Consider the following 27,733-nt stretch of genomic DNA (forward strand, 5'->3'; position numbering starts at 1 on the left):
TTGTTCTGAAGATTACAAATGATGTAAACATGAGGAATGTCTACACTGAGACCACCAGTGGTCATAAGATGCATTTGTGCACTTTGGCAGAAGTAAGGGAGAGGGCACCACTCAGTGTCACCTGGCCGGGAGGCTGCAGGCCGGGAAGGACACACCCTGGAGCATGGCCCTACCACTTCTCAGTGTCCACAAACAGAAGAACTTGGACATGGATTCCCCTTTCTTTAGGGGTGGAGTCTCAGACTTACCACACATAGGCTGCTCGGTTTTGTTCATTCCTGAAGGGGGTGAGGCATGACAATGAATTCTTGGGCACATGGAAGAAACATTCATCTCACTCCACCTGGGCCATCTGTAAGGACAATGCCCCAGCAAGGCCTGGCCAGCAGTATGGAGTGTGGAAGGCGGATGGCGCTCTGCACCACCAGGGAAGAGCTTTAGGGCTAGCAAACAGCATGTCCATAAAGTGCTCGAGTCATAGTCAAGTCTGAGGGGATGGCAGCGTCTTCACACACAGGTGTCATCTGCACTTCCACCAATCCAGCACCACCAGTCCCGCCTCCAGTTCCCTCAGGCAGTAAGAGCCCTGCTTCATCCTCCAATTGCTGTGCAGTCAGTCCAGAAGCCTGCTGGCCTCAGGTGCAGCTTGTCACAGGGCCACCATAACAGAGGTAAAGGGAAGGGTAGTCAGACCCAGCTGGTACTACTTGACCCTTTGTAATGGACACCCATGTCCATAGGGTCCATTTGAAATGAGGTCACTGTGCCCTGCAAGGGGCTGGCCATACTTCCCCCTGGTCACATGCTGTGTCTGCTGGCCAGGGACTCCGAGGGATAGGCTAGAGCACAAAATGAGGCCCACCCGGGTGGCCCACATCCGGTGCTATCTGATGGCTGGCTCGGGTTCTGGGATGGAGGTGGTACAAAAGGAGGGGTGCCCAGGCCATACCTGTGCTCCCCCTAAAACTCCTTGTAACTGATGCAGGTATGGGGCCAGCTCTTGCCTATTCTATGGGGCCCAGCCTGAGCCCCATGTCCCCTGGCCAAGCAGATGGTAGTAGAGCCAAGGGAGCAATGGCCACAACCTGTCAGCGTTGTCCAAGTGATGACAAGGGCTGAAAACACCCCAGAGCCACCTGGTAGCCGGCCGGCCAGCCAGTGTACAGAGCATGGGGTAGACACAAACCCCCAACGATGTCTGCTCTCTACTTGGAATCCCCCTCGGGAGCAGGAAAGGCATCCACACGAGGATCCCTGGGGGCTCCAGCCTTCCTGGGCTTCTGCTTGGCCTTCCGCAGCATGTGGACCTGTCCCCAGGCAAAAAGTGGGTCCTTTAGGCCCTACTCCACAGAAGGGCAAGGACCTGGCAAAACAGCCCTTACCCTTCTCTCTGAGATCCAGAAATTGTCTCCATTGGATGCTGACATATACACACAGACACACACACACCCTGACACACACTCCCCCCCTGCTCTGTGGAGTCAGGAAAGCACAGGCCCATCTCATCTTTGCCATCGGCCAACCTCACCTACCTTAGGGCCAGCTGCAGAGATGATCATGTGCCCTGGAGCCTGAACCCAGGGCTCCCCATCCACTTGCACAGGGGTGGCCTTGAGGAGTGTGACCCGGAAGTATGAGCCCTGGGCAATGCGGATTCCAGAGCGTAGTCCACCCTGCACCTGGCCCTGGACAGACAGGGAGAAAGCTGTGCTTAGCGAGGCCCATCAGTACCAAAAGGGCGCCTGCACATGCACTAGTGCTCACCATGTGTACGACTCCGGTCACACCTACTACCTCCAGGAGCCCGTCGTCCATGCGTGGCTTCTCAAACCGTGGATCACTGTCAGAGCCCCACAGATCAGCCCCAGAGCCCCAGCTGCCCCAAGGGATGGAGAGACACACATGGTAAATACAGACTGGACACGGCGCCTGGCCCGAGCCACACAGCCTATAGTAGCTCAGCTACATGCCTGGGGATGTTGATGAAGATGAGGCCCTCGATGCTGGGCAGCTCCACCTCCTGCTGCTCCACCTGCAGCCGGATCTCCTTGTGCAGGCCTCGCGAGTGGCTGAGCTTCTGCAGTCCCACCCGCACATATACACCCTTGTTGTGGAACCTGTCAAGGAGGAGGCACCCACCATCTCTGCAGCCTGGCGGACATCAAGGGGCTCTGCACACCTTGCCCTGCCATTCCCGTACCTGCTTGTGAACTTGCCAGGCTCCTCCTCCCGGGCCTGGTGGAAGTCCAGGCTGAGCTCTGCGTCGATGCCAATGCCGCAGTAGTTACTCATCTGCACGATCTGGAGATGAGAACATCGTCAGGAGACAGCCAGGCCCCAGGCACCCCCAAGGGCCCCCAGGTGTACCCAGTCGCCTCATCTCCACCCCCTCTCCCCTTGCTGAGGCTGCCCTGCCCTGCGGTCACCACTCCAGGAGCAGGCCACATGCTGCACAGCTCTGGAGCCAGACACAACTGTTGTTCTGTGCTCAGGCAGCAGGAGTAGTGCAGCAGGAGTAGTGCCAGTAGCCCTAGGTGTGGCTGGAAGGAGGAGGGTACTTCAACAAATGTGGGAGTTACATGCAAGAGCCCAGCAGGGGACACACTGGTACCTTGGGGGGCTCCAAGTCCAGCGCCTTGTCCTCTGTGCTCCCAGTCTCATGTGCATCCAGCAGGATGGTCCAGCGGTCCATGAGCACAGCGTCAGCCTCGTCCACAGACACCAGCACAGAAAATGGGTCCTCGCCACTGTAGCCCGCCCCCCAGCGCAGGACCCGGCCTAGATCATTCCCTGGGAAACAGGGACAGACACCCCACCTGAAGCCTTGAGCAAAACCTGGCAGGGATTAGGGCTGAAGCTTCACCCTCTAAGTGGACAGCTGAGCCCACCTGTGCCCAGGGGCAGGATTGCCACAGATGGCTCTGGGCAGGCCAGACGGTGCCGAGTCTCCTCCAGGGTGGCAAGCACCCAGCCCACAGTGCCGTCCCCGCCACACACCAGCACCCGGAAGCAAGGCACCTGGGAGAACAGGTGAAACCTGCATGGGAGACAGGAAGTGTTCTCTGCTGCCGGAGACACAACACAGTAGGGAAGGCAGCTGCCCAAGCCCCCAAGCAGAACCAGACCAACTCATCCCTGCTCTAGACAGCTCTCTCTGCCACGGAAACGTCCAGCAGCAGCAGAACTTTCCACTTCCACAAACAGGAGTGTGGATTATCCCTCCCACCTGCTGGCAGACCTCGGACTCACCCAGGAAGAGGCCCTCCACTGGTCAGCTCAAAGACCTGATGTGGGTTCAGCAGCTTCCGGAAACTATACAGCAGGTCTCGGCCCTTGAGGCCCCCACTCTTGGGATTCACAAACACAAGAACAGGGCAGCAGTCTGGGGGCAGCTTTGTGTGCTAAAAGGTAGGGAGCGGGTTAGGGTGTAGCCACGGTATCCCCCTAGGGCAGCTGAGCAGTGTTCAGACCCAGATCGGAGCGTGCCAGCCCAGAGCCAGCCCCAAATGAAGGAAACAGGGCTGGGCCCTCAAAAAAAAAAAAAAAATCCCGAGCTGCCCTCCCAGAATCCCCTTCCGTCAGAGGGTTACTCACTGGCTGCTAGCCATTGGGCAGAAGCCATACCCATCATGACAAGCATCAAGGACCCACACCCACCTGGCCTGGCGATCCAGGCCCAAGTTGGAAGCCTACAGGTCCCTGCCCAGCAGTGACAGCAAACTCTCGTGGAGCTGCCTTCCCTCTCTGGAGGTCAGTGGCACTCAGGGCCTCATCAATCACATCGGCCAGAAGAGATGGTTCATAGAGCAGCCATGCTTCCCCTTAGCCATGAGAAAAAATCCACTTCCCTCCACCCTGAACCTCCAGAGACAATGACCAGGGGTTTAGACAGTGGGCCAACCAGAGTCCTTCAAAGGGTGGGATGACAGAAGACAGACACTAGGGTGGATGATAGCACAGGAGTTAGACCATGCCTGGGACGGGGACACAGCCACCTCATGACTTCCCCACTCACCTGGACTCAGGCAGCTGACAAGAGAGACAAAGGGGAAATCAGCCTCAAGCCCAGCTACAGAGTGAGCAAGGCCAGGTGACCAGAAAGTCTTGATCTGTAGGGACTGCACCCTACAGATGCAGTTATGGGGACAGCCACTTGCCCTGACTAGGTAGCTGTACAACAGAAAAAGCCTAGAGGCTTTTTCACCTGTCCTAGCCACATACCCCTAAAGTCATTCTACTATGACCTGCTTCCTCTGGACTTAGGCTGGGACCAGGGTCTGAGATGAAGTAACCACAGACACTATAGACATGGTAGGGCCTCCAGAGGTGAGAAGCAGGGACCTCTGTGACTATTCAAAGCAAGAGAATAGACTGCATTCAGCATGCCTCTCTTTGTATATGCCCATGTCACAAGTACAGCATCAGAAATCTAGTAGCCAGAGGTGGCCCTAAGATCCCAGGCTGTCAGGGTCAGGCAGGACAGGTGTCATACTCAGGGCCACACCTGACAAGATGTTGGTGCATGCCCAAAATTTACCCTTACCCCCAGTGAGGTGGACACTGGGGATGCACTGTGTGCTGTGGGGCCAGAGCTGTATCCCATGGTCCTTCCCACAGGGTAGATACCTTGGGATCCAGAAGACAGCTAGCCCTGGGTCTAGGCACTGGCCTCAAATATGCACTGACCTGTGCCCGGGCCCTTCGGGTGTCCACCATCCGGGCCAGACCTTCCTGGGAAGGCGGAAGGCGGGGCCGAGGCAGTACCCACCAGCCCTAGTAGTCAAGGGAGATGAGGGCGGAAAGGACTGTGCCAGCCCCTACAGCACTGGGAGGACAGCTTTGGAGCTGCACTTACCAGTACATCGGGAAGCACCAGCGCAGTTAGAGGCTGACCCTGCAGGACTGTGTCCCTGGCCAGCATGTACAGTCGCTCAGCCTCTGCAAAGCAGCTGACGTCTAGCACCACTGCACCTGCAACAGTTGGGCTGAGCTCAGGACAACGCTGCCCCGAGCCTCGTCCACACGTCACCCAGGGTGGGCCTGTCCTGTTCTGTGCACAGATAAACGGTGAGGCCCATCCTCACTCCAGCACATCTGCTGCCCACCCAGGGTGGGGCTTGTCCTGGGGGACCTGCCCACAGGGCACCTCGGAGAGGGCCTGGGCCACCAGTCTCAACTCAGGTCAGCCCACAAGAGGTGGCACCCACAAGGGAGACAGGGTCCCCCCACATCCAGAAATGGCTAGCAGGGCCGTCCCCTTCGCCACCATCCTCATACTTGCGACCCAGGCCATGAGCTCTGCAGGGTCCCGTGAGTCCTAGGACGCCGCAGGGGAGGGCGCTGGGGCTCTAGAACTTCCCACAGAAAAACAGGAGTCTGGAGAAAACTGCTGAGCCCCAGAAAAAGCATCAGACACAGACCAAGAAATAACAGCAAGATTATTCCCCCAAACGTGGCTCAAGAGAAGAGCAGGCCGGGGTCCTCCTCCCCACACTGCAGGCATGCTCCTCGGCGTGGGCAGCAGCTCACCTTGCGAGGCGTAGACATGGCTCACGGACACCACAGCAGCTGCACAAACAGGCTTCAGTCAAGGGCCCTGTGCTGAGGCCCTGGCCCTCCCTCCCACTCTGGGCCTAGACCTCCCTCTTGAGAGCACCCTCATCCACAACCCACCCCAGAAGCCCCTCCCCAATCTCTGGGACGAGCCCTGGAAGTCCTTGAAGACACAGGGACCTGCTCTCTTCCCCAGAGAGAGGGGCAGAGATGGGGAGAAACCACAGAGGGTGGGCCCATGAGGTTCAGACAGCCTCTGGGAAGCAGGAAGACCCGGGCTCAGCACCACAGCCCCCAGAGCTGCTGTCAGGACCCACCCCCTATTCAACATCTGGCGAGTCCAGGGTCACACCTTTGGTGGCCATGGCCTCATGCAGCAGGCTGCTGTACTCCTCAGGTGAAAGGCCCAGGGGCAGGCCACTCACAAGCAGAGAGACATGTGGTGCTGTGGCCCTGCTCTCAGCCACGTAGAAGCGTGTCTGGCTCGCCTGGCGTACAGAGGTCTGGGGGCGGGAGGGTGCGCAGTGCTGGGAAGCACTACCAGGACCCGTTCCCCAGCTCCTCTCCCACCCCAGCCGGACTGCCATAGCTTCAGGGCAGAACCAAATCAGAACCAGGAGGGAAGGGTAACCAGAAGCTGCCTCCCCTCACTTGAGCCCTGCCCACCTCCTCTCAGAATGCAGGCAGTCTGAGGCTCAAGGACTCCCTGCTAGGAACAAGTGACATGTTATGGAGGGCACTGCTGTCCAAAATTATCAGCTGCCTGTGGGAGAGGGGGTGGCTTTGGGAAAGAAATCCCTCTGTGGGGTAGAAGATGTGCCTGCGGGCTCTCGTCTGTGCACTGACCTGCCGGATGTCCTGCAGCCGGTCTAGCAGCAGTTCCTCATCCGCCAGCACCATCCGCTGGACTACAAGGCGGAAGGGCATAGCCTGTCAGCGCTGGGCTCCTCCCCACCCCTGAAAACAGCGGCCCTGGGACCCCACAGCAGACGGAGGTGCGGGCAGGAGCAGTGGAGACTGGCTGGGACGCGAGGCCTGGCCCTTACCTCCTGCCGGCACCTCGCTCCTGAGGCAGCGGCCCCAGGACGGCCCAGGCTGTCCACTCACCTTGCCTGCTGCCCATCAGAACCTCCACCAGCTGAAAGCCATCTGGATCCTCCGTCTGCAGGGCAGGGGCAGGGGCAGGACATCAGGCCTGGGGGCCTCACTGCCAGAGTCCACCCCCACGTCAGGTGGCACCCAGAGGACCCAGCCTACACACCTGGCGTCCAAACAGCGGGAGGACCTCCAGCACCACGGCCCGTGCTGTGCTCTGGGGGGTCACACGGATGGACACGTAGGCCACACCCACCCTGTGGAGGACAGGCTCAGCGCTCTGGCCCCCCTGCCCCTCCCCCTACCCAGCAGCCCCTGCACCGTGGGGTCTCACTTGAGCCAGCCAGGGTAGATCTTCAGGACTTCCTGAGCACGTGGCAGAGCCCGGATGACCCAGGCCTCAGGCCTGGGCTCTCGGGGCCCAGAGCCTCTACCGCCCTCCTCCTCAGCAGTCCCACCACTTCCGGTCTTCCCTGAGGCATCGCTAGCCAGTGAGGGCAGGGGCAGTGCCTGTAGCTCAAAGTCACGTGGGTCCTCACTGACATAGTAGGCCCGCAGCGCCACCTCCTGCAGGGAGGGTTCGGGTGTGGAGGGGCCAGGCCTCACCCACACCCCAGACCCCACCATGGGCTCCCTCTTACCAGCACCTCCTGGCTCCTGGCCAGACGGGGAACAGTGATGAGGCGGAACTGATTTCTCCTCACGGAATCACTGCCATCAAAGATCTTCAGGGTCTGCTTGCCTGGGCCAGGGGGGTGCGGCTGAGAATCCAGAGGGCCCGGGACCAGGCGGAGATGGGCGGCAGCGAGGAGGAGCACTTACTGGAATCCGGAGCTGTCGGCGTCTCCCTGCTGGGTCCAGTGGCCACACTGCCATCCATACTGTCCTCCCCGCTGCCTGCACAATGGATGAGAACTCAGGCCCGGCGCCTGGCCAGGTTCGGGGCACACCCAGGCAGAGCTCCCCCCCTCACCCAGCTCCACGGCAGCCGTCTCGGGGATGCGGAAGCAGTGCATCTTGCTGAAGTTTCGGGATAGCAGGCGTACACAGGCCGGGGGCAGGACCATGGGGCGGAGGCGGCCAAATGAGCACTCAGGTCCCAGCACAGCACAGCACCCGGAGTGGGCCTGGAGGACACGGGTGTAAGTGCTCCTTCACCTCCTCCTCCTCCTCCTCCACCATGCTGAGCACCCAGCACAGCACAGCACAGCACCCAGAGTGGGCCTGGAGGACACGGGTGTGAGTGCTCCTTCACCTCCTCCTCCTCCTCCTCTTCCACCACCACGCTGAGCACCCAGCACAGCACAGCACAGCACCCAGAGTGGGCCTGGAGGACACGGGTGTGAGTGCTCCTTCACCTCCTCCTCCTCCTCCTCCTCCTCCACCACGCTGAGCACCCAGCACAGCACAGCACAGCACCCGGAGTGGGCCTGGAGGACACGGGTGTGAGTGCTCCTTCACCTCCCTCCTCCTCCTCCTCCTCCACCACGCTGAGCACCCAGCACAGCACAGCACAGCACCCAGAGTGGGCCTGGAGGACACGGGTGTGAGTGCTCCTTCATCTCCTCCTCCTCCTCCTCCTCCACCACGCTGAGCACCCAGCACAGCACAGCACAGCACCCAGAGTGGGCCTGGAGGACACGGGTGTGAGTGCTCCTTCACCTCCCTCCTCCTCCTCCTCCACCATGCTGAGCACCCAGCACAGCACAGCACAGCACCCAGAGTGGGCCTGGAGGACACGGGTGTGAGTGCTCCTTCACCTCCCTCCTCCTCCTCCTCCACCACGCTGAGCACCCAGCACAGCACAGCACAGCACCCAGAGTGGGCCTGGAGGACACGGGTGTGAGTGCTCCTTCACCTCCTCCTCCTCCTCCACCACCATGCTGAGCACCCAGCACAGCACAGCACAGCACCCAGAGTGGGCCTGGAGGACACGGGTGTGAGTGCTCCTTCACCTCCCTCCTCCTCCTCCTCCACCACGCTGAGCACCCAGCACAGCACAGCACAGCACCCAGAGTGGGCCTGGAGGACACGGGTGTGAGTGCTCCTTCACCTCCCTCCTCCTCCTCCTCCACCACGCTGAGCACCCAGCACAGCACAGCACAGCACCCAGAGTGGGCCTGGAGGACACGGGTGTGAGTGCTCCTTCACCTCCCTCCTCCTCCTCCTCCACCACGCTGAGCACCCAGCACAGCACAGCACAGCACCCAGAGTGGGCCTGGAGGACACGGATGTGAGTGCTCCTTCACCTCCCTCCTCCTCCTCCTCCACCACGCTGAGCACCCAGCACAGCACAGCACAGCACCCAGAGTGGGCCTGGAGGACACGGGTGTGAGTGCTCCTTCACCTCCTCCTCCTCCTCCACCACCATGCTGAGCACCCAGCACAGCACAGCACAGCACCCAGAGTGGGCCTGGAGGACACGGGTGTGAGTGCTCCTTCACCTCCCTCCTCCTCCTCCTCCACCATTCTGAGCACCCAGCACAGCACAGCACAGCACCCAGAGTGGGCCTGGAGGACACGGGTATGAGTGCTCCTTCACCTCCCTCCTCCTCCTCCTCCACCATGCTGAGCACCCAGCACAGCACAGCACAGCACCCGGAGTGGGCCTGGAGGACACGGGTGTGAGTGCTCCTTCACCTCCTCCTCCTCCTCCTCCACCATGCTGAGCACCCAGCACAGCAGTGCCTCCGAGCAGAAGGCAGACACGAACCGCCATTCAGAAAACGGCTCTATGCAGATGGCTCCGGGCGAGGGGCCACACCTCCATTCCTGGACCTTGCTTCAGACCCCATCTGGCCCACCCGCAGGGCCCCCCAGCCACCCCACCCCACGTCCTACCTGGACACCACACCACTCGCAGCGCACACCAGCCAGCACGTCTGAGGAGCTACAGGACTTCTTGCAGACCTCACAGCGTGCTCCAGAAGGCAGGTTCCCCTCCCGCCAGTGGTGGAGTTGCGTGTCCTAGGGAGGAGGCCGTCAGTGGCGTGTCCTGCCCCCCCCTGCACCCCAGCCCCCCCTTCCAGGCCCCGAGTCACTCACAGGATCCTGGTGCCCGTCCTGATGGCACTGGCGGCAGTCACTGCAGGCGAAGGGCACACAGTCGGGGTGAACGTGCAGCTCACACACTGGGGGGGGTGCAGGGTTAGGGACCTCTCGCTGCGCCCCTGAGCCCAACCTCTTTCCCAGCCTCTCTGCTGGTAAGGGATAAGCCCTCACCCCTGCCACCCAGAATCCCATTTCCTTTGGCCCAGCAGCTCCCACCCCGGTACAGCCTCCCACCAGGCCCCCTGGCCAGCTCTACATCTTCTGCACATGCCTCGGACAAACTGTGGGCAGGGGAAGTCTGGGCCATCAACAATGGTCAGGCTTCTGGGTGAGGGGCTCGGACCCAGAGGGCCACGGGGTTACCTTCACAACGGAGTGCAGGGGCCTCCAAGCCCTTGCGACAGACCCCACAGAACTTGCGCTTATAGAGGCCACGAGGTCCAAAGCAATGGGCTATGGGGACCTACAGAGAGAACAACCATCGGTCCTAGGCCTGAGTCTTCATCCATGCTGCCCTGCCACACTCTAAGAGGAACGACTCACGCTGCCCTGCAGTGACTACGTGGGCCGAGGGGCATCCATTCTTCTTCCCTTCACCCCCCTGACTCTGCAGCTGAGACTCTGCTCGGGAGTATTCACCCTGATCCAGCTCTGCTACTCAGCTGGCTTCACCTGCCCTAAGTCTGGGTAACCATGGGCAGGAAGAGGGCCCTGTGACGTCTCACTCACAGTACCCAAGCACAGGTAGAACAGGCCTACCTGCCACCCACACCTCCCTCCACAGGCCAGCAAGGCTGCCAACTTCCAGGCAGCTGGCTCCTTCCATCCCGAGACTCCTCATTACCCTAGGACCATTCTCCAGATGGCAACTGGGCCACAAGGGTTGTGAACATGAGATGGCACGCTGACCCTTGTCCCAATCCCAATACTTAGTTACAGTGTGCTCAGGGAGAACAAAAAGACCACACACTACAAAGTCAATGGTAAGCAGGCCAGAAGGTGGGTGACTTATTTTCATTTGATTTGAACTCAGGGCCTGTGCACTGTTCCCAAGCCTCTTTGTGTTCCAGGCGAGCGCTGTGCCCCCTGAGCCACACCACTACTTCTGGCTTTCTTGGAGTAGTTTACTGGAGATAAGAGTCTGAGGGACTTTCCTTCCCAGACTGCCTTCAAACTGACCCTCAGATCTCAGCCTCCTGAGTAGCTAGGACGACAGGTGTGAGCCCCCGACATCCCGCTAAGTGATTTGTGTTTTGAAAAAAAAAAATCCATATCTTTCTGGGCTGGGAATGTGGCTTAGTGGTAGAGTGCTTGCCTAGCATGCAGGAAGCCCTTGGCATCACATAAACAGAAGGAAGTGGCACTGTGGCTCAAGTGGTAGAGTACTAGCTTTTTTTTTGTTGTTTGGTTTGGTTTTTTTGTGGGTCATGAGGCTTGAACTGGGCTTGGGAATTGTTCCTGAGCTCTTCAGCTCAAGGCTACCGCCCTACCTTTGAGCTAAGCCCCATTTTCCCTTTTCTAGAGGTTAGTTGGAGATAAGAGTCTCAGGTCCTTTTGTGCCTGGGCTGCTATGAACTTTGATCCTCAAACCTCAGCTCCTGGGTAGCTAGGATGATAGGTGTGAGCCACCATGCCAGGCTAGAGTGCTAGTCTTGACCACAAGAAGCTCAGGGTCACCGCCCAGGCCTTAAGTTCAACTTCTAGGACTGGCAAAATACAGTCTATGTCTTCTAAATTATCATTAACGTATTTGAAATACTTGTCCTTTGTTTTTTTTTAATTTAGAAAATAAAACAGAAAACAAACAAAAAGCCAGCAGTCACTACGAGAGGCACTGCCCTGCCCAGGCTGGCATCCTAAGCCATCACCAAGAGCTAGCACCCTTGGACCCTTGTGCCCTCATACCTGACTGTTGGGGCCTCAACATGGTGTCATACACTGCAGAGCACACAACACAGCCACACCCAACTCAGCAGCAGGCCCAGCAGCTCTTGCTCCCCTTCCTATGTCCCTCACATGGCCAGTCCCCCTCCCTGAGCTCTACCACTCCTGCAACAGCAGGGAGTCTTGCTCACCAGGGCATGGAAGACAAGAGGTAGGCAAAGGGGGTGTAGCAGAGCCTGTGGTACAGAGTCTGGGTGAAGACAAAAACTGACAAACCGTTGGCTTTCCCTGAGCACTGCAGCCACCCAAAGGAGGGACGCCTCAGCTCCCTAACAAGTACCTGGCTTCCTGCCGACAGCCTTTAGAGAAGGTTGATGGCGGAAACCCCATCCTTTTGCTTCAAGGCTGTGTAGCTTCTGCATTTTATTTGAGCCTCATACATTCAGGTCTCTGTAGATTTATTTGCATTTATGAAAAGCAATCCAGAGATCTTTACGCTCTGCCCAGTTTCCCCCAATGCCAAAGTGGTCAAGGTCACATTGAGGGCACTCAGTCCTGGCAGAGTACCCACTCCTCTGGACTCACCTTTAAGCTTAACAGCCACAAGTACTTCCGCACTCCTGAAGCCATTAAAATGTGCCCTTTAACTTCCAAGAACAGATCATCCACTAAGTGCTTTTGATGCTGGCTTTTCTCAACACAGCTCCCTGGATATCTACTCAGGGTGCTTGGCATACGCACAGCTCTTTCCTTTTGGTTGTTGAGCAAGACTCTACCCTTTTCTTCCTAACCCCAGTGCGGCTAAACTGACAATACAAAGGATATGGAAAGGCCCTTCACTGGGCCTGTAAGAACCAAACGCACTCACTCACCCGCACTAGGCTGGGGGCAACACTAGCACACGGGGTCTTCACCTGCTTCAGGCACTTCTCGTGGGACATAAAGTTGCAGACTGTAGGGAAGAGAGCCACGTGAGTTTCTATATGGCCCAGGAGGAAAGTAGTCAGTGCCTCAGCCTTGACCAGCAGGACCAGGAGCTACAGTGGGTCTGGGATCCAGGGAGATGGGGATGGAGGTTGTACATTCAACAGGACTCTTCCCCGGGCACCCAGCTCCCTCCAGCCTGGAAGGCATAGCCATGCCTGACCACCCCATACATCTTGAGTGCTCTGGCAAGAAAGTAGCCGCTTCTTCCCACACCCCTGCTGGGCCCTGTTTGCCCGGATCCCAGCACACACTCCAGACTCTGCCCAGAAAGGGCTCTGCATCTATACCTGAGCAAGAGGCCAGTTCTCCACTGAGCTATTTTGCCTCTGGACTATGAGGGTTCTTGACCCATGGGGTCACATTTGTGAAGGGGACCTGGAGTCAGGCCTTAGACTTCATATCCTCCCCCACCCCATAGGGATCCTGGGTCCAACCTCAGACCTACAGTCACCACGTTTTATCTCCATATTGATCAGCCTAAGACTGGAGCTCTGCTTGCCTTTCAGCTGTGCAATGAATTCAAGGGTCTAGTCTTCTACCTATAGCTTTTCTTTTCAACCTCATCTCACCCGTGTGTGAGATTCCCAAAGTCTGGCCTCAGACCTGGGGCTGACCCAGTCTACATATGTATCTGCCTGAGTGGAATGCCCTGATTTTCCAGAAGGCAAACAGGGCAGTGTAATATTTTGATCAGACAGCAAAGCTGGGTTGGCCCTCTCCCAGCCACTGGGCAGCTCTGAGGGCTCAAGACAGCCACACCATTTCCACTAGCAGAAAGAGTCCCCATGTGAGGGTCCCAGGGCACTCAGCAAGGCCAGCCCCACCCCCAGGCCCTGGCCAGGACACACTGGCTGTCAAAGGTTCCACAGCTTAGGATGTGGACAGTAGAGCGTGCTTGCAGGAGGGAGGACCAGAAGAGGACCAGCTGCAGAAGTACCCACGAGGCAGAGCAGGGAGACCTTGCCCAGCCGGCTTGACAGCTGAGTGGGATCCACGTTGGGACACGCCACACTGGAGGAGGGCCAGCCTGGCTCCCCATCGGGAGCGCCTGGGCAGAGCCAGAGGAAAACGACCAGCACCCCTGGCCGAGGCCAGTCCTGCCTGGCTGCCCTCCTGTCCAGACACCGGGACCAGCGGAGGCCCCCGGGCCCCGGGCGCGCTGGCTCCGGGGCTGCCCCGCTACGCGCTGCGCCGAGCCGGCACTGCCGCCCGCCGCGGGCCGGGCCCTGGACGTCCCGCCCCAGGGGCTGGCGGCGGGGCCACACCCTGGCGGAGCCTGCGGCCCCCTGCGGGGAGACGGCCTACGGGCAGGGGCTGCCCCGGGCCGCGGCTCCCCGAGGCGGGACTCCACGGTCGGAGCCGCGTCCCGCCGGAGGGCGAGGGCGAGGAGGAGGAGGCGAGGGCGAGGGAGCGACGGGGCGAGGGGGCGACGGGGCGAGGAGGCGAGGGCGAGGGGGCGAGGGAGCCAGGCAAAGGCGAGGGAGCGAGAGAGCGAGGAGGCGGGGGCGAGGGGGCGAAGGGACGAGGGGGCGAGGGGGCGAAGGGGCGAGGGCGAAGGGGCGAGGGGGCGAGGGGGCGAGGGGGCGAGGGAGCCAGAGGACGAGGAGGCGAGGGCGAGGGGGCGACGGGGCGAGGGGGCGAGGGAGCCAGGCGAAGGCGAGGGAGCAAGAGGGCGAGGAGGCGGGGGCGAGGGAGCAAGAGGGCGAGGAGGCGGGGGGGGGGGGGGGGGGGGCGAGGGGGCGACGGGGCGAGGGAGCGAGGGAGCCAGGCGAAAGCGAGGGCGAGAGGGCGAGGGGACGACGGGGCGAGGGGACGACGGGGCGAGGGGGGCGAGGACGAGAGGGCGAAGGCCAGGGCGAGGGGGTGAGGGCCAGGGGGCGAGGGCGCGGGCGGCCGGGCCGCGAGGCGGGCTCTCACCGTCGCACAGAAAGCCGGCCAGCCCCCAGATGAAGTCGGAGCAGAGGTGGCAGAAGGTGGGCTTGGTGAGCGTCACCTTGCGGAAGCTGTGGCCCGGCGCGGCGGGGCCCGTGGCTCTGCCCGCCCGCTCCAACCCCAGGCGTGAGCGGTCTCCAGCGCCCAGCACCGGACTGCCAGCCGGGCTGCCCGGGCGCGGGGAGCCGCCGCCCGGCCAGGCGCGGGCCGCGGGTTCGGGCGCCGCCGCCATCCCCCAGCCCAAGAGCCCGACCGCGCGGCGGGCGGAGGCCCGGTCGGCACGGGACTGCAGGCCCGCAGCAGCCCCCGCGCCCGGCTTCCGACTGGGCCGCCCACTGCGCAGACTCGCGCGGGCGAGGCCAAGACGAAGGGGAGGCGGTGGGCGGGGCGTCCGGGCCGAGGGGCGGGGTCTCCCGGCAGCACGCAGACCCTGAGGGGCGGGGCGGCACCTCTCTGTGCACGGGGCGGGGCCTCGGGGCGGGGTGGGCGGGGCCTCGGGGCGGGGTGGGCGGGGCCTCGCCATGGGGCGGGGCTCGAGAGCCGGAGTCGAGACCATGCCCCCCCTCGCACTCCCAGGCCTGGGGTCGCAGCCCCTCCGCGCTCCGGCCGCCCGGCCCGGGTAATCCGGGTCCACGCGCACAGCAGGGCGCAGCGGCCCCGCTCCCCGGCCCTGCGCTCGCTGGCGAGGCCTCACTGGCGTCCAGCTCCCAGGGGTGGAGACAGGGCAGTCGGGTCATCGGAGGGAAGAGAAACCCGGGAGGGGCGCGGGGAAGATGGGGCCCGGAGAATCCGGGGAATCTAGAGATTCCACGGCTGCGGGGCTCGAGTGCGGGCTGCGTGCCGGCCTGGCGGACCTGGGGCCCGCGGACCCGGCCCTCGGGAGCTGTGCCCGGGCGGGGCCGGCGGGGGGGGGCCGTTTCCGCCCCACCCTCCCCTCTGGCCAGCTGGGAGGCTTCCCAGTCTCCCCTCCTCCCTCTCCTGTCTCCGGATGAGAGCCAGGCCCTGTGACCAGCCCAGGGGTCTGCAAGGAGGCAGGCCCTACTCCACGTCCTCACCACCGCCGACCGCTACGAAGGAGGCATCCCAGGACAGACAGACAATGCATGGAAGACATCTTTTTATTTAAAATACGTATTTCATTATTACTAAGATGTACAGAGTAAGGTAATGAATGCATTTCTTTTCTTTTCGGGCAGTGTCATCTCTTCCTTTGCTTTCTCTCTGTTTCCCCTTCCCGTCTCTGTCCACAAGTTGCATAGTTCATTTTCCACATAGTATATACTGACTAGCATGGTTGCATATGTTTACTCTTCCTCCCTCTCTGCATTCTCCTCACCCCCTTAAAAAACAAACCCGGAAACAAAAAACGATCACCACCACCAACAAAACCCCAAATTTCCATTTTCTGGAATTCTTTTCAACAAATAGTATCTCAAGTTTTCAGAGAAGTTTGGATTCCTCCCACAAGGGTATCCTCCTTTAGTCTGACTATGTGAATGCCTAGAGTCTGGTACATAGGTTATGTCCAGTTATTTGTAGATCTAGCTATGAAAGACATCTTTTAAAAATATTTTGTTATTATAAAGGTGATGTACAGAAGGGTTACAGTTGCATTAGTCAGATTAATAAGTACATTTTCTTTCACATAGTATCATAGAATCATATAATTCCCTTACTTTCTCCCATTCCCTCCCTCTCACTTTCATAGTTCACTTTCATCGATGTCCAGTGCAGACAGTGCACTCCACTGCTGCACTTCGAAAGACATCTTTAAAACAAAAACCCACAGCTGATGGTTCGAGCAAAACTTTTGTTTTCTGACCCAGTATGTTAAGTGGCCAGCAAACAATACTTCCACCAGACCCTCCTGCAAACTTTCTATAACAATGGCTTATTATAAAACATGCAGATACACATCTGAGCCCTTCAGATGGGGAGCCTGTCCCCACACTGCCGTCAACTCTGGGATACTGTTTCCCTTGTGCAGGTCCCTTAAGGGCCTTCGTCCCTTCTTTTACTGTCAACTAAGCCATAGCTAAGCCCCGTGGACCCAGTTCTAGAGTGAGAAGCCAAGGGCAGTATAGTGGCAGTCAGAGTCCACGTCTCTCCCCACTTCCTAGCAAAGCCACCGCTACTGTGCCCCCATGTTCACATGTTGGAGTCCTAGCCGTCAGTACCTCAGAGAGTGACCTTTGGAGCTATGGCTTTACAGAGATAATCAAATGAAAATGAAATGAAGACACCGGGATAGGCCTAAAATCCAACAGGATTGGTGTCCTGGAAAGAGGAAGTTTGGACAAAGAAACGCATGGAGGAAACGCAAGGTCATGTGACAGTTCCATAGTCAGAATTGCTGGCCCCTCCCCAGAGCCCGAAAGAGAACTGGGGCAGTCTCTTTGGCACACTCAGAAGGAACGTGGCCCCCCAACATATGGGTCCCAAGTTCAGCCCTCAGGACTGTGAGATACTCGTCTGTGGTTTAGGCCCTGTGGTGCTTTGTTACCAAGAACCTAGGATCACAGACTCATCAACAACAGAGATGGAATCAGTGTGCACATATACAGTATTTGGTGACTGGCTTCTTTCTCTCAGCACTTTGCCTCTGAGCTCTGAGTCAGGCGTTTTAACTGCTGCCATGAGTTGGGTTGAAAGTACTGTGTACCTGTAGGCATATTTGCCCCATTTTAGGGTGGCAGCCTTCATCTTGGGCATCCACAGGCTAGGCCTAGCCACAGTTGCCCATTCCCACCCAAAAATGCACATACCCTCAGCCCCTAAAGCTGTTGCCTTAGTCCCAGTGCCCATTCCTGGTCACACACTAGTGTCCAGATGCAAAGTGCCCGGCCCTGACTGACTATGTGCCCCAATATAGAATGTTTTCCTGGCATAAGCCAGCACTGGCTTATGTGGCCCTGGCTACAGAATGTCTTGTCTCAGCTAGGTGCCAGCTATAGGATGGTTGGCCCTGGCTGGCTGAAATCTCCAGGGTCCTGCTGCAACTTCAAAGATTTCTTGCTCCCAGCCCTTGCTCTGGTCTCCAGCCCCCAGCACCCTATAATTACTTGCCCTTCTCTATCCTGAGGGAGCTGAGCCTGTCTGCTGTGATGGACATTAAATCTTGCTTTCTTCTACATGACTTGTACCCATGTGATTTTCAGGATGGTGCGTACAGTACCTACTTCTTATTCTTTTGAAATGGGCACAGGGTTATGCCCAGATTTTGGCTGTTAGGTCATAGAACATGCTACATCCACTTTAGAAGATGACAGTGGCTCGTGCTTGTCAGCCTAGCTACTCAGGAGGCTGAGAACTGAGGTCATGGTTCAAAGCCAGCCAGGGCACAAAAGGTCTATGAGACTCTTCCAATTAACTACCAGAAAACTGGCAGTGGCGCTGGGGCTCAAGTGGTAGAATGGTCGCCTTGAGCTGAAGCGCTCAGGGACAGCACCCAGGCCCAGAGTTCAAGCCCCACAACTGACAAAAAAAAAAAAAAAGATAAAGCTAAACTGCTTTCTGAACATGGACACCGAAGTTGAAATCTATACCAGCTGTGAGGAATGCTGCTCTCTGCTGTTCATTTCGCCAACTCTGGACACTCAGCTTGAGTGTACAAGGTCTATGATTGGGTTGGTAAAGGATTGGGGAACAGCTTGAATTCATCTCCTCTGAGGGGTCATGGCGGCCTGACCTCCTCCTCTCTCCTCAGGGGTGACATAGTGGCCTGACCTCCTCCTCTCTCCTCTGAGGGGTCATGGCAGCCTGACCTCCTCCTCTCTCCTCAGGGGTGACATAGTGGCCTGACCTCCTCCTCTCTCCTCTGAGGGGTCATGGTGGCCTGACCTCCTCCTCTCTCCTCAGGGGTGTCACGGCGGCCTGACCTCCTCCTCTCTCCTCAGGGGTGTCACGGCGGCCTGACCTCCTCCTCTCTCCTCAGGGGTGTCACGGCGGCCTGACCTCCTCCTCTCTCCTCAGGGGTGTCACGGCGGCCTGACCTCCTCCTCTCTCCTCAGAGGTGACATAGTGGCCTGACCTCCTCCTCTCTCCTCTGAGGGGTCACGGCGGCCTGACCTCCTCCTCTCTCCTCTGAGGGGTGTCATGGCGGCCTGACCTCCTCCTCTCTCCTCAGAGGTGACATAGTGGCCTGACCTCCTCCTCTCTCCTCTGAGGGGTCACAGCGGCCTGACCTCCTCCTCTCTCCTCTGAGGGGTGTCATGGCGGCCTGACCTCCTCCTCTCTCCTCTGAGGGGTCATGGCGGCCTGACCTCCTCCTCTCTCCTCTGAGGTGACATAGTGGCCTGACCTCCTCCTCTCTCCTCTGAGGGGTCATGGCAGCCTGACCTCCTCCTCTCTCCTCTGAGGGGTCATGGTGGCCTGACCTCCTCCTCTCTCCTCTGAGGGGTCATGGCGGCCTGACCTCCTCCTCTCTCCTCTGAGGTGACATAGTGGCCTGACCTCCTCCTCTCTCCTCTGAGGGGTCATGGCAGCCTGACCTCCTCCTCTCTCCTCTGAGGGGTCATGGTGGCCTGACCTCCTCCTCTCTCCTCAGGGGTGTCATGGCGGCCTGACCTCCTCCTCTCTCCTCTGAGGGGTGTCATGGCGGCCTGACCTCCTCCTCTCTCCTCTGAGGGGTCATGGCGGCCTGACCTCCTCCTCTCTCCTCTGAGGTGACATAGTGGCCTGACCTCCTCCTCTCTCCTCTGAGGGGTCATGGCGGCCTGACCTCCTCCTCTCCCCTCAGGGGTGTCATGGCGGCCTGACCTCCTCCTCTCTCCTCAGGGGTGTCATGGCGGCCTGACTTCCTCCTCCACAGCAGAGCCACCAGTCACATAGGAGAGGCTGGAAGTCCTCCACTGTCACCTGCAAAGATGGTTTGTGGTTTACCAGTTCCATGTTAGAGTGGTCTCCTTTCTCTCACTGAGGCTGGCAGCTCCCAGGGTCACCAAGCTCCTTCCGTGGGAGCGTGGGAGGTGAGGGGGGTGCAGGGAGGAAGGGGTCGTCTTCTGCAGCTGTCCAGAGATCCATGCTGCACTTCCCACAAGGCAGGCAGCTCCAGGCACACTGCTGGAGCCCCTCTACGTCCCTTTCTTCAAGAAGAATGCAACCTCATTACTCCAGAATGAGAGAAGAAATCACAACAAATTAAACATTCAAAGAAAAACTGGTCAGGGAATGAGTGAACATGAATGGGCTATGTGAATATTGCTGAAATACTTTAGGTACACGAATGAAAATTAGCACAGTGATGCTTGTTGACTTTGGGAACTGGCAGAGGATGAGGGAGAAGTATGGTGGGGATTAGTCTGGCCAAGGTACATGCCAAAAGGGATTCCCCTGTACAACTAACTGACTCTAATGGAAGGGAGGAAAAATCAGAATTCTCTGTGCTAACTGAAAAAATAAAAAGAAAGCCAGGCACAGTGGCTCATGCCTGTAATCCTGGCTACTCAGGATACTGAGACCTGAGGATCACAGTTCAAAGCCAGCCTGAGCACTAAAGTCCATGAGACTCTTATTTCTAATTAACTACTAGAAAACCAGAAGTGGCACTGTGGCTCAAAGGGTGGGGCAGTAGCCTTGAGCTGAAGAATTTAGGGACAACTCCCAGGCCCAGAGTTCAAGCTCCACAACCACCATAAATAAATAAATTAATAAAATAAAAATTGACTAAAAGCGTAAATATCACAAGAGCTACAAATTACAATTATGCATTAATACCTGCTACATAATTTTTTGGCAGTACTAGGGTTTGAACTCAGGGCTTCCTACTTAAGCAAGTACTTGACCCATACCTCTGGCTAGTTTTGGTTATTTTGTTTCTACCAATCCTGGGGCTTGAACTTAGAGTGTGGGTACTGTCCCTGAGTTTCTTTTGCTCCAGGCTAGAGCTCTACCACTCTGAGCCACAGTACCACTTCTGGCTTTTTTTGTTTATTTGTTTTGTTTTTTGCCAGTCCTGGGTCTTGAACTCACATCCTGAGCTCAGGGCCTGAGCACTGTCCTTGGACTTTCTCAAGGCTAGAGCTCTACCACTTGAGCCACAGCACCACTTCTGGCTTTTTTTTTTCTATGTATGTGGTACTGAGGAATTGAACTTGGATCTTCGTGCGTGCTAGGCAAGCACTGTACTACTAGGCCAAACTCCCAGCCCTTCTGGCTTTTCTTGAATAGTTTATTGGAGATTAAGTGTCTTCCTGCTTTTCCTGCCCTGTCTGACTTTGACTGTGATCCTCAGATCTCAGCCTCTTGCATATTTAGGAAGACAGGCATGAGCCACTATGTCTGGGTTAGCTACATTTCTTTTTTCTTTTTTTTTTGGTTGTGGGGCTTGGACTCTTATCCTGGGCACTGTCCTTGAGCTCTTCAGCTCGAGGCTAGTGCTCTACCACTTGAGCCACAGCACCACTTCTGGCTTTCTGATGGTTAACTGGAGAGTCTCACGGACTTTCATGCCCGAGCTTGCTTTGAACTGTGATCCTCAGAGCTCAGCTTCCTGGGTTCAAGCTAGGGTTACAGGAGTAAGCTACCAGTGTCAGGACTTAGCTACATTGTTATTGTCGCTTCTCTTAGTAATCCTGAAGTATTATTTTTCCAAGAAGAAAAGAGATAATTGAGCCTCCTAAGCAGGGCTGATTAAAAACAAGGTGTGATTCATTCAGTGGAAGTTGTGTATGAGGATCCTCACTGAAGGTGACAGGAGGCACATGGTGAGAGCTCTCTCAGAGCTGGGAGCTCATTAACCCAGTTTCCCACCTGTGAGCTGCAGTTTCTGAACTGGCTTCTCCTGAGGTGACTGATGTAAAATGCACTCTGGTACACAGTGCAATGTTCTGTCTCTGTCATTCTGGGTGTTGTGCCCCTATGTTACCTTGACACGTCAGCATTTCCTGGTATATCAGAAAGCCAGTCAGTGGAGTCCCTGTGACTCATTCCTCCTCTTCCTCGCCACCCTGTTCCTGGAAGCTGACTTCTCTTCTAGGATGCCTGGCCTTTGCTCCGCTCTTAAAGGAAGTGGCTGAGAACAACATAAATATTCAGCCCAACCCTAACTGATGTGTCCATGACTCAACTTCCCTTTGGCCAGGTCCCTAAAATGCCCCTGGCTTCCCCAGCCAAGGAGCTGGTGACGGTGGGATTGTACTTGATCCATCATGGTCACTTAGCTCAGTGAATCTTACAAAGATATGTGACCATGTGAGTAAGGTCCCCTGGGTCCCTGGCAAAGCCCCACCATTTGCAGTTGGTGACTGAGTACACTGCGAGACCTGTGCTCCTGGGCCTCTGTCCAGCTCCTGGCTGTCACTGAGCCTTTGGGGGCTATGTGTAGGACAGCCACACTTTCAGAGTGCCTTGGAACCAGCTCTAGCCAGACTTGAGGACCCTGGGCCTCTGGCCTTCTGTCAGCTCTGCTCCTTACCACTGACCCTCCTATCTACCATCCAAGACAAGGGCTGTGGGGCCGATTCCATTCAGACAGCCAGGTGGCCATGTAGACAGTGGCCAAGACAGAAGATGCACTGCTACATCCCCAGGGCACAGGGCCAGAGCCCTTGCCCAACTCTGTGGAGCCAGGCCGCAGTTTTGGCTGGGCATGGGTAGGAGCTGGCATGGCCTAGGACTTTGCTGGGGTTTGCTAGGAAGGGCTGGGTGAGACAGTGACTCTAGGACTGACTGGCCCAAATAACTTCCCTGGGCCTGGGCCTCCAGGCAGTCATGGAAGTCTGCCTGGCCTGGGGACAAAGGCAGGGAGAATGCTGGCTTTCAGAGACAATGAAAGGAAACTAACTCATGGTCTCAACTCCAGTGGGTATGCATATCAAAGGGAATCAACTTGCTATCTACAAATTAGCCACCCAGATGGTTGGGGGGGGGAAGTCTTTCTAAGATCAAGTGTCAATATCAAAAACACAGAAAGTAAGAAATACAGTGAATACTGTCAAAACAGATAAGGAATAAAACAGGCAGAGCAGAGGAGACTTCTCTAAGAAACAACTAGATTTTTGTTTTAAGGGAAGAAAGCTCCACCAGGCTCTGATGGCTGTCACCCTGACCATCTGAGAGGCTAGATCAGGAAGGCTGGCGTGTGAGACTGGTCTGGGCCATGCTCAGCAAGAGAAGCTGGCATGCATCTGCCGTTCAGCAACACTGGGTATGGAAAATAGGACTGTAGTCCGGGACTGCTCCGGCACTGAGACCCTATCTCAAAAGTAACCAGCTTCAAGAAGAGCTGGGGATGTGGATTAACAGTACAGTGCAGGTTTAGCAAGTGCAAGGCTCTGAGTTCAAATTCCAGTACCTCTGAGTCAGACAGGCAGACATAGATAAGGGATCTCTATGTCAGGGAGAAAAATGACTGGCTATGGAGGCCAGAAAGAAAATGTAGAAAGGACAACCCAGAGGCAGCACGGGCTCCTTTTCCCACCCACTTTGCTCTGATCAGCCAGAGAAGTGCAGGTCCTCAGCTTAGGATAGCTGAAACCTACAGGATGGCTAAAAGCTTAGAAGAGAAGGGAAAGAGATGTGGAGTGGGGATACCTACGCCAAACTCCTGGGCACAGGGGAACCCGTAATGGCCCAGCCAGGCCTGTTCTTTCGCCTCCTGTGGATGACCAAGGCCTGATCCTCTAGGCTATCTACCAGGTCCCTGGATTGGAAGTCTGGCAGAGTGCAAGTAAGAGCGAGATCTGGCCCACGGCCGGCACGGCCCCTTCCAGACATGTGCTTCTGTTCTGTTCCATGCTGGTTTGAGGCACGCAGCATGGCTGGCCTTGGCCTGAAGGGAACATGTACTTTTCTAGGCTGCCCTGGGGACCCCCTGACAATTCCTGAACCCTCTTTCTCAGGAGTGGTATGGGAGTCTACTCAAGGCATGGACACCTTCCATTCAATGTCTTTCAGTTCTCTTCATGTTCTGCTTGTTTATTAATTTTACTCCCAAACCAAACTTTACAGTTGCTCTCAGCACTGTCCCCCAAGGCTCGTGCTATCATGGCCTGGCACTGCTCCTCCGGCCTTCTGAACAGTATACCAGGCCAGGCTCTTGATGCAACAGCTGTCCCAGCCACTGGGAGAACATACTCCCTGCCACCTGCTGGGCTTTCCTGGAGGTAGAGGCCTTCACAGACCTTGGGCTGACTGCCCACCCTGTGCTCACTGACAGGCCTTCTGAGGACAGGGTAGAACCCGGCGTGGACATTATGGCATGTCCATTGCAATAATGGGAGGCTTTCCCTGTCTAGTCCCTTGCAGAATCTGGGGTGTTGGAGAGAAATGCTCCTCCCCAGATCTCTAGTGAGATCCTGAGAAGTCACAGTGTGAAAAACATGGGAGCTGGCAGATCACGTAAACGGCCCAGTGACCGGCATCCACAGAACTCAGGGGACAGCTGCTGAGCTCCATCCCCTGGTTAGAGTGTCCCAGCACAAGCTGAACCCAAGAGGCCACATCTGGCCACCCTCCAGGCAGTGACCTTAGCACGGGACGCCCTACTATGGGAGGGCCACATCTTCATGTGGCTGGTACCCGGCTGGGCAGCAAAAGCTACAAGAACTGCTGCCTCTGACACCCAGATACAAGTCAAAACCACACGCCTCTCTATCATAGGCCACCATACGAAGCTAGGACACTGGCCCTTCCCTTGAGAGCAGTCACGGCTATGTTTGCTGAGGCCCCCAGGGCTGGGAGCACATCTGAGGCAATCTTTTGGGGTTGCTCCAGTCTCCTCTCCTGTGTTACTCTCCCTGTCTTCTCCAATAAGCGCACCATGTGTTTAAGACCTACTAGATGATCGCAGATAATCTCCCACTTGAAGCCCTTTAATCCAATCACCCCGACTAAGTCCCAGGTAGGCATCCCAGCCACAGGCGGGATGAGGACCCTGGAGTTCACTAGGGTTCACTGTTCGTTGTCCCATGCCATGCTCTAACACCGTCCCGGACCTGGACCGCTGCAGCTGCGCATTTTAATCTTAAGCCGTGTAGGTCGAGAGCACTACTGAGGCTTACTGCAGTCACCAGTTACCACATTGGCACACCCTTTGTGCTCAGCTCTGGACTTCCCACTCCCTGCTGCAGGGGCCTGGCTGGGAATCAGTGCTTCTACTCCAAGGTTTCCTCAGTAGAACGTGGGTGGTGGCAACAGTTCTATTTTCCAAAACACTCCTATTCGATCTCCGTTTATGAAGTGTGTGCGTATGTGCTGGTTTGATAAGGGGTCTCACTACATTGCCAAAACTGGCCTTGAGCTCCTGTGCTCAAGTGATCTTCCTGTCTTGGTCTCTCGAGAGACTGCAACAGAAGTTTACGCTCCCTTATCATGCTTCAGTCTTTGCTCCTGGGTTTAGCAATTTAGGTCGCCACTTTTTAATTTACCTCCAGGATTTAGAAGGTTCTTTGAAAGCAGCAGAATTTTTTCTCTCTGGTTGCTACCCAAATCTGCCCTTTGTCTTTGACCTTAGCTTTTTTTTTTTTTTTTTTGGTGGTTGTAGGACTTGAACTCTGGGCCTAAGTGTTGTCCCTGACCTCTTCAGCTCAAGGGTATCACCTTATCCCTGGAGCCACAGCCCTCCTCTGGTTTTCTAATGGTTAACTGAAGATAAGAATCACAGAGACTTGGAGGTAAGAGCCACAGGGATGTTAGTGCCTGGGCTGGCTTTGAACTGTGATCCTCAGATCTCAGCCTCCTGAGTAGCTAGGATGACAGGTGCGAGCCACCATGCCAGGCTAACCCCAGCTTTTATTGCATCTCTTTTCCTTTGTTTTCCTTCCTGGCCTTTAGAAAACTTTTATTTTTGTGGTTGTGGGGTTTGAACTCTGTGCCTGGGCGCTGTCCCTGAGCTCTTCAGCTCAAGGTTAGCACTCTACCACTTGAGCCACAGAACCACTTCTGGTTTTCTGGTGATTAATTGGCAATAAGGAATCTTAGGGCCTTTTGTGCCCAGGCTGGTTTTGAACTGTGATCTTCAGATCTCAGCCTCCTGAGTAGCTAGGGATTACAGGTGTGAACCACCAGCTCCCAGCTCTACGCTGGGTTTTGTGGGCTCTACTTTCTCTGGTCTCAGATTTTTTTTTTTTTTTTTTTTTGCCAGTTGTGGGCTTGAGCTCAGGGCCTGAGCACTGTCCTTGGACTTTCTCAAGGCTAGAGCTCTAGCCCTTGAGCCTCAGTACCATTTCTGGCTTTTTTCTATGTATGTGGTACCGAGGAATCGAACCCGGGTCTTCATGCATGCTAGGCAAGCACTTTTAACCACTAGGCCAAACTCCCAGTCCCTGGTCTCAGATTTTTTTATTCTTTCTCCTCACCTCCCCCTCCCAGATCCTGGGGCTTAGAAATCAGGGCCTGAGTGCTGTCCTTGGGCTTTCTCAAGGCTAGAGCTCTACTACAGCATCATTTCCAGCTTTTTTTTTTTTCTTTATATCTGTGGAATCAAACCCAGGTCTTCATGCAAACGAGGCAAGCACTCTACCACTAGGCCCATTCCTGCTCCCCCCGTGGTTTTTTGTTTTTTGAGACAGGGCATTACTCTGTAACCCAGGCTTGCCTATATCTTGGGATCTTTCCACCTCAACTTCCTGGGAAGGAGGAGGCTGAGATTACAGGAATACCCAACAATCAGGCTTCCCTTCTCCTAGTTTTTGTCTCTATTTTTTCTTTTTTGCCAGTCCTGGGCCTCAAACTCAGGTCCTGAGCACTGTCCTCGGGTTTTCTCAAGGCTAGAGCTCTTACCACTTGAGCCACAGCACCATTTCCAGCTTCTTTTCCCCCCCTATGTATGTGGTACCAAGGAATCAAGCTTGAGTCTTCATACATGCTAGGCAAGCACTCTACCACTAGGTCCTAATTGTCTCTTTTTTAAATCTTTTTTTTTTTGTATTGTGCTTTCCTACCTTCTGGTTCAGAATTATATACACCTGTTGTTCTGTTGCATAACTGACATCTTCACTTGAAACTTAATACCTAATTTTAATACTATCTTGACCACTCCCTAACTAAAAAGCCCTCAGAACACTGTAACTGACACATTCTCCCTTCTACTCAATGGTTATCTGTCCACTGTGTGGGCTCTGGTGTGGGGCTGTTCTCCACACTCTGGTATTTTATACACGCGCACTGACCCCCACATACATAACATGGGTCCATTCTGGGGAATTTTCCTTCTCACAGGCTGTTAAGGGCTGTGAGTCTTTTCATCTACAAGTACACTGAATTAAGCCCTGTGGATTGTCGTATCTTGTTGGGCTGCTGAAATACCTGAGTCTAGGTCGCCTTGTACACAGAAAAGATTGGTGTAGCTCGGATCTGGAGCGGTAAAGCGGCAGCGCAGTGGCTCCGCGGAGGCCTGGCCCGCTGCGGGGAGCCCGGGAGCCCGGGGAGCCTGGGGGCGCCAGGCGGGAGACCGGGGAGCCGGGGAGCCGGGGAGCGCCAGGCGGGAGCCCCGGGAGCCGGGGAGCCGGGGAGCGCCAGGCGGGAGCCCGGGGAGCCGGGGAGCCCGGGAGCGCCAGGCGGGAGCCCGGGGAGCCGGGGAGCCCGGGAGCGCCAGGCGGGAGCCCGGGGAGCCGGGGAGCGCCAGGCGGGAGCCCCGGGAGCGGGGAGCCGGGGAGCGCCAGGCGGGAGCCCCGGGAGCCGGGGAGCCGGGAAGCGCCAGGCGGGAGCCCCGGGAGCCGGGGAGCCGGGGAGCGCCAGGAGGGAGACCGGGGAGCCGGGGAGCGCCAGGCGGGAGCCCCGGGAGCCGGGGAGCGCCAGGCGGGAGACCGGGGAGCCGGGGAGCGCCAGGCGGGAGACCGGGGAGCCGGGGAGCGCCAGGCGGGAGACCGGGGAGCCGGGGAGCGCCAGGAGGGAGCCCCGGGAGCCGGGGAGCGCCAGGCGGGAGACCGGGGAGCCGGGGAGCGCCAGGCGGGAGCCCCGGGAGCCGGGGAGCGCCAGGCGGGAGACCGGGGAGCCGGGGAGCCCGGGGAGCCCGGGAGCGCCAGGCGGGAGCCCGGGAGCCGGGGAGGCCGGGGAGCCCGGGAGCGCCAGGCGGGAGCCCCGGGAGCCCGGGAGCCCGGGAGCCCGGGAGCGCCAGGCGGGAGGCCGGCTCCCTCCCCGCCCTGCCACGCGGACCCGGGCCTCGCCGGGGGCGCCAGGTGTCCTCTCTCCCGGGCGCACGGCCATCGTCCTCGCTCGCAGGCCCCGCTCTCACTTCACTGCCAGCGCGCGGTTCCAGTAGGTCTGAGACGCGGTGTCTCCCCTCGGCTCC

At 57.4% G+C, this 27,733-nt stretch overlaps 1 protein-coding gene across 1 annotated transcript; it reads right to left on the reverse strand.

The window, feature by feature from the left end:
* Positions 1-1,155: 1,155 nt before the first annotated feature.
* On the reverse strand, positions 1,156-14,786 carry Dgkq (diacylglycerol kinase theta). Its single transcript, XM_090343948.1, has 23 exons — positions 14,488-14,786; positions 12,456-12,535; positions 10,063-10,162; positions 9,694-9,779; positions 9,490-9,615; positions 7,622-7,775; positions 7,471-7,545; positions 7,290-7,390; positions 6,983-7,215; positions 6,815-6,905; positions 6,661-6,715; positions 6,400-6,461; positions 5,906-6,056; positions 5,530-5,568; positions 4,856-4,971; positions 3,250-3,401; positions 2,889-3,037; positions 2,612-2,790; positions 2,201-2,301; positions 1,971-2,117; positions 1,765-1,876; positions 1,533-1,685; positions 1,156-1,307 (listed from the first exon to the last, which is right to left on the reverse strand). Exons 1-23 carry the CDS (start codon positions 14,732-14,734, stop codon positions 1,206-1,208), a joined length of 2,811 nt encoding a protein of 936 aa, XP_090200074.1. The 5' UTR covers positions 14,735-14,786; the 3' UTR covers positions 1,156-1,205.
* Positions 14,787-27,733: the final 12,947 nt, after the last annotated feature.

This window comes from Megascapheus bottae, chromosome 13 (genome assembly GCF_031878675.1).
Source record: "Megascapheus bottae isolate mThoBot1 chromosome 13, mThoBot2.hap1, whole genome shotgun sequence".
NCBI lineage: Eukaryota > Metazoa > Chordata > Mammalia > Rodentia > Geomyidae > Megascapheus > Megascapheus bottae.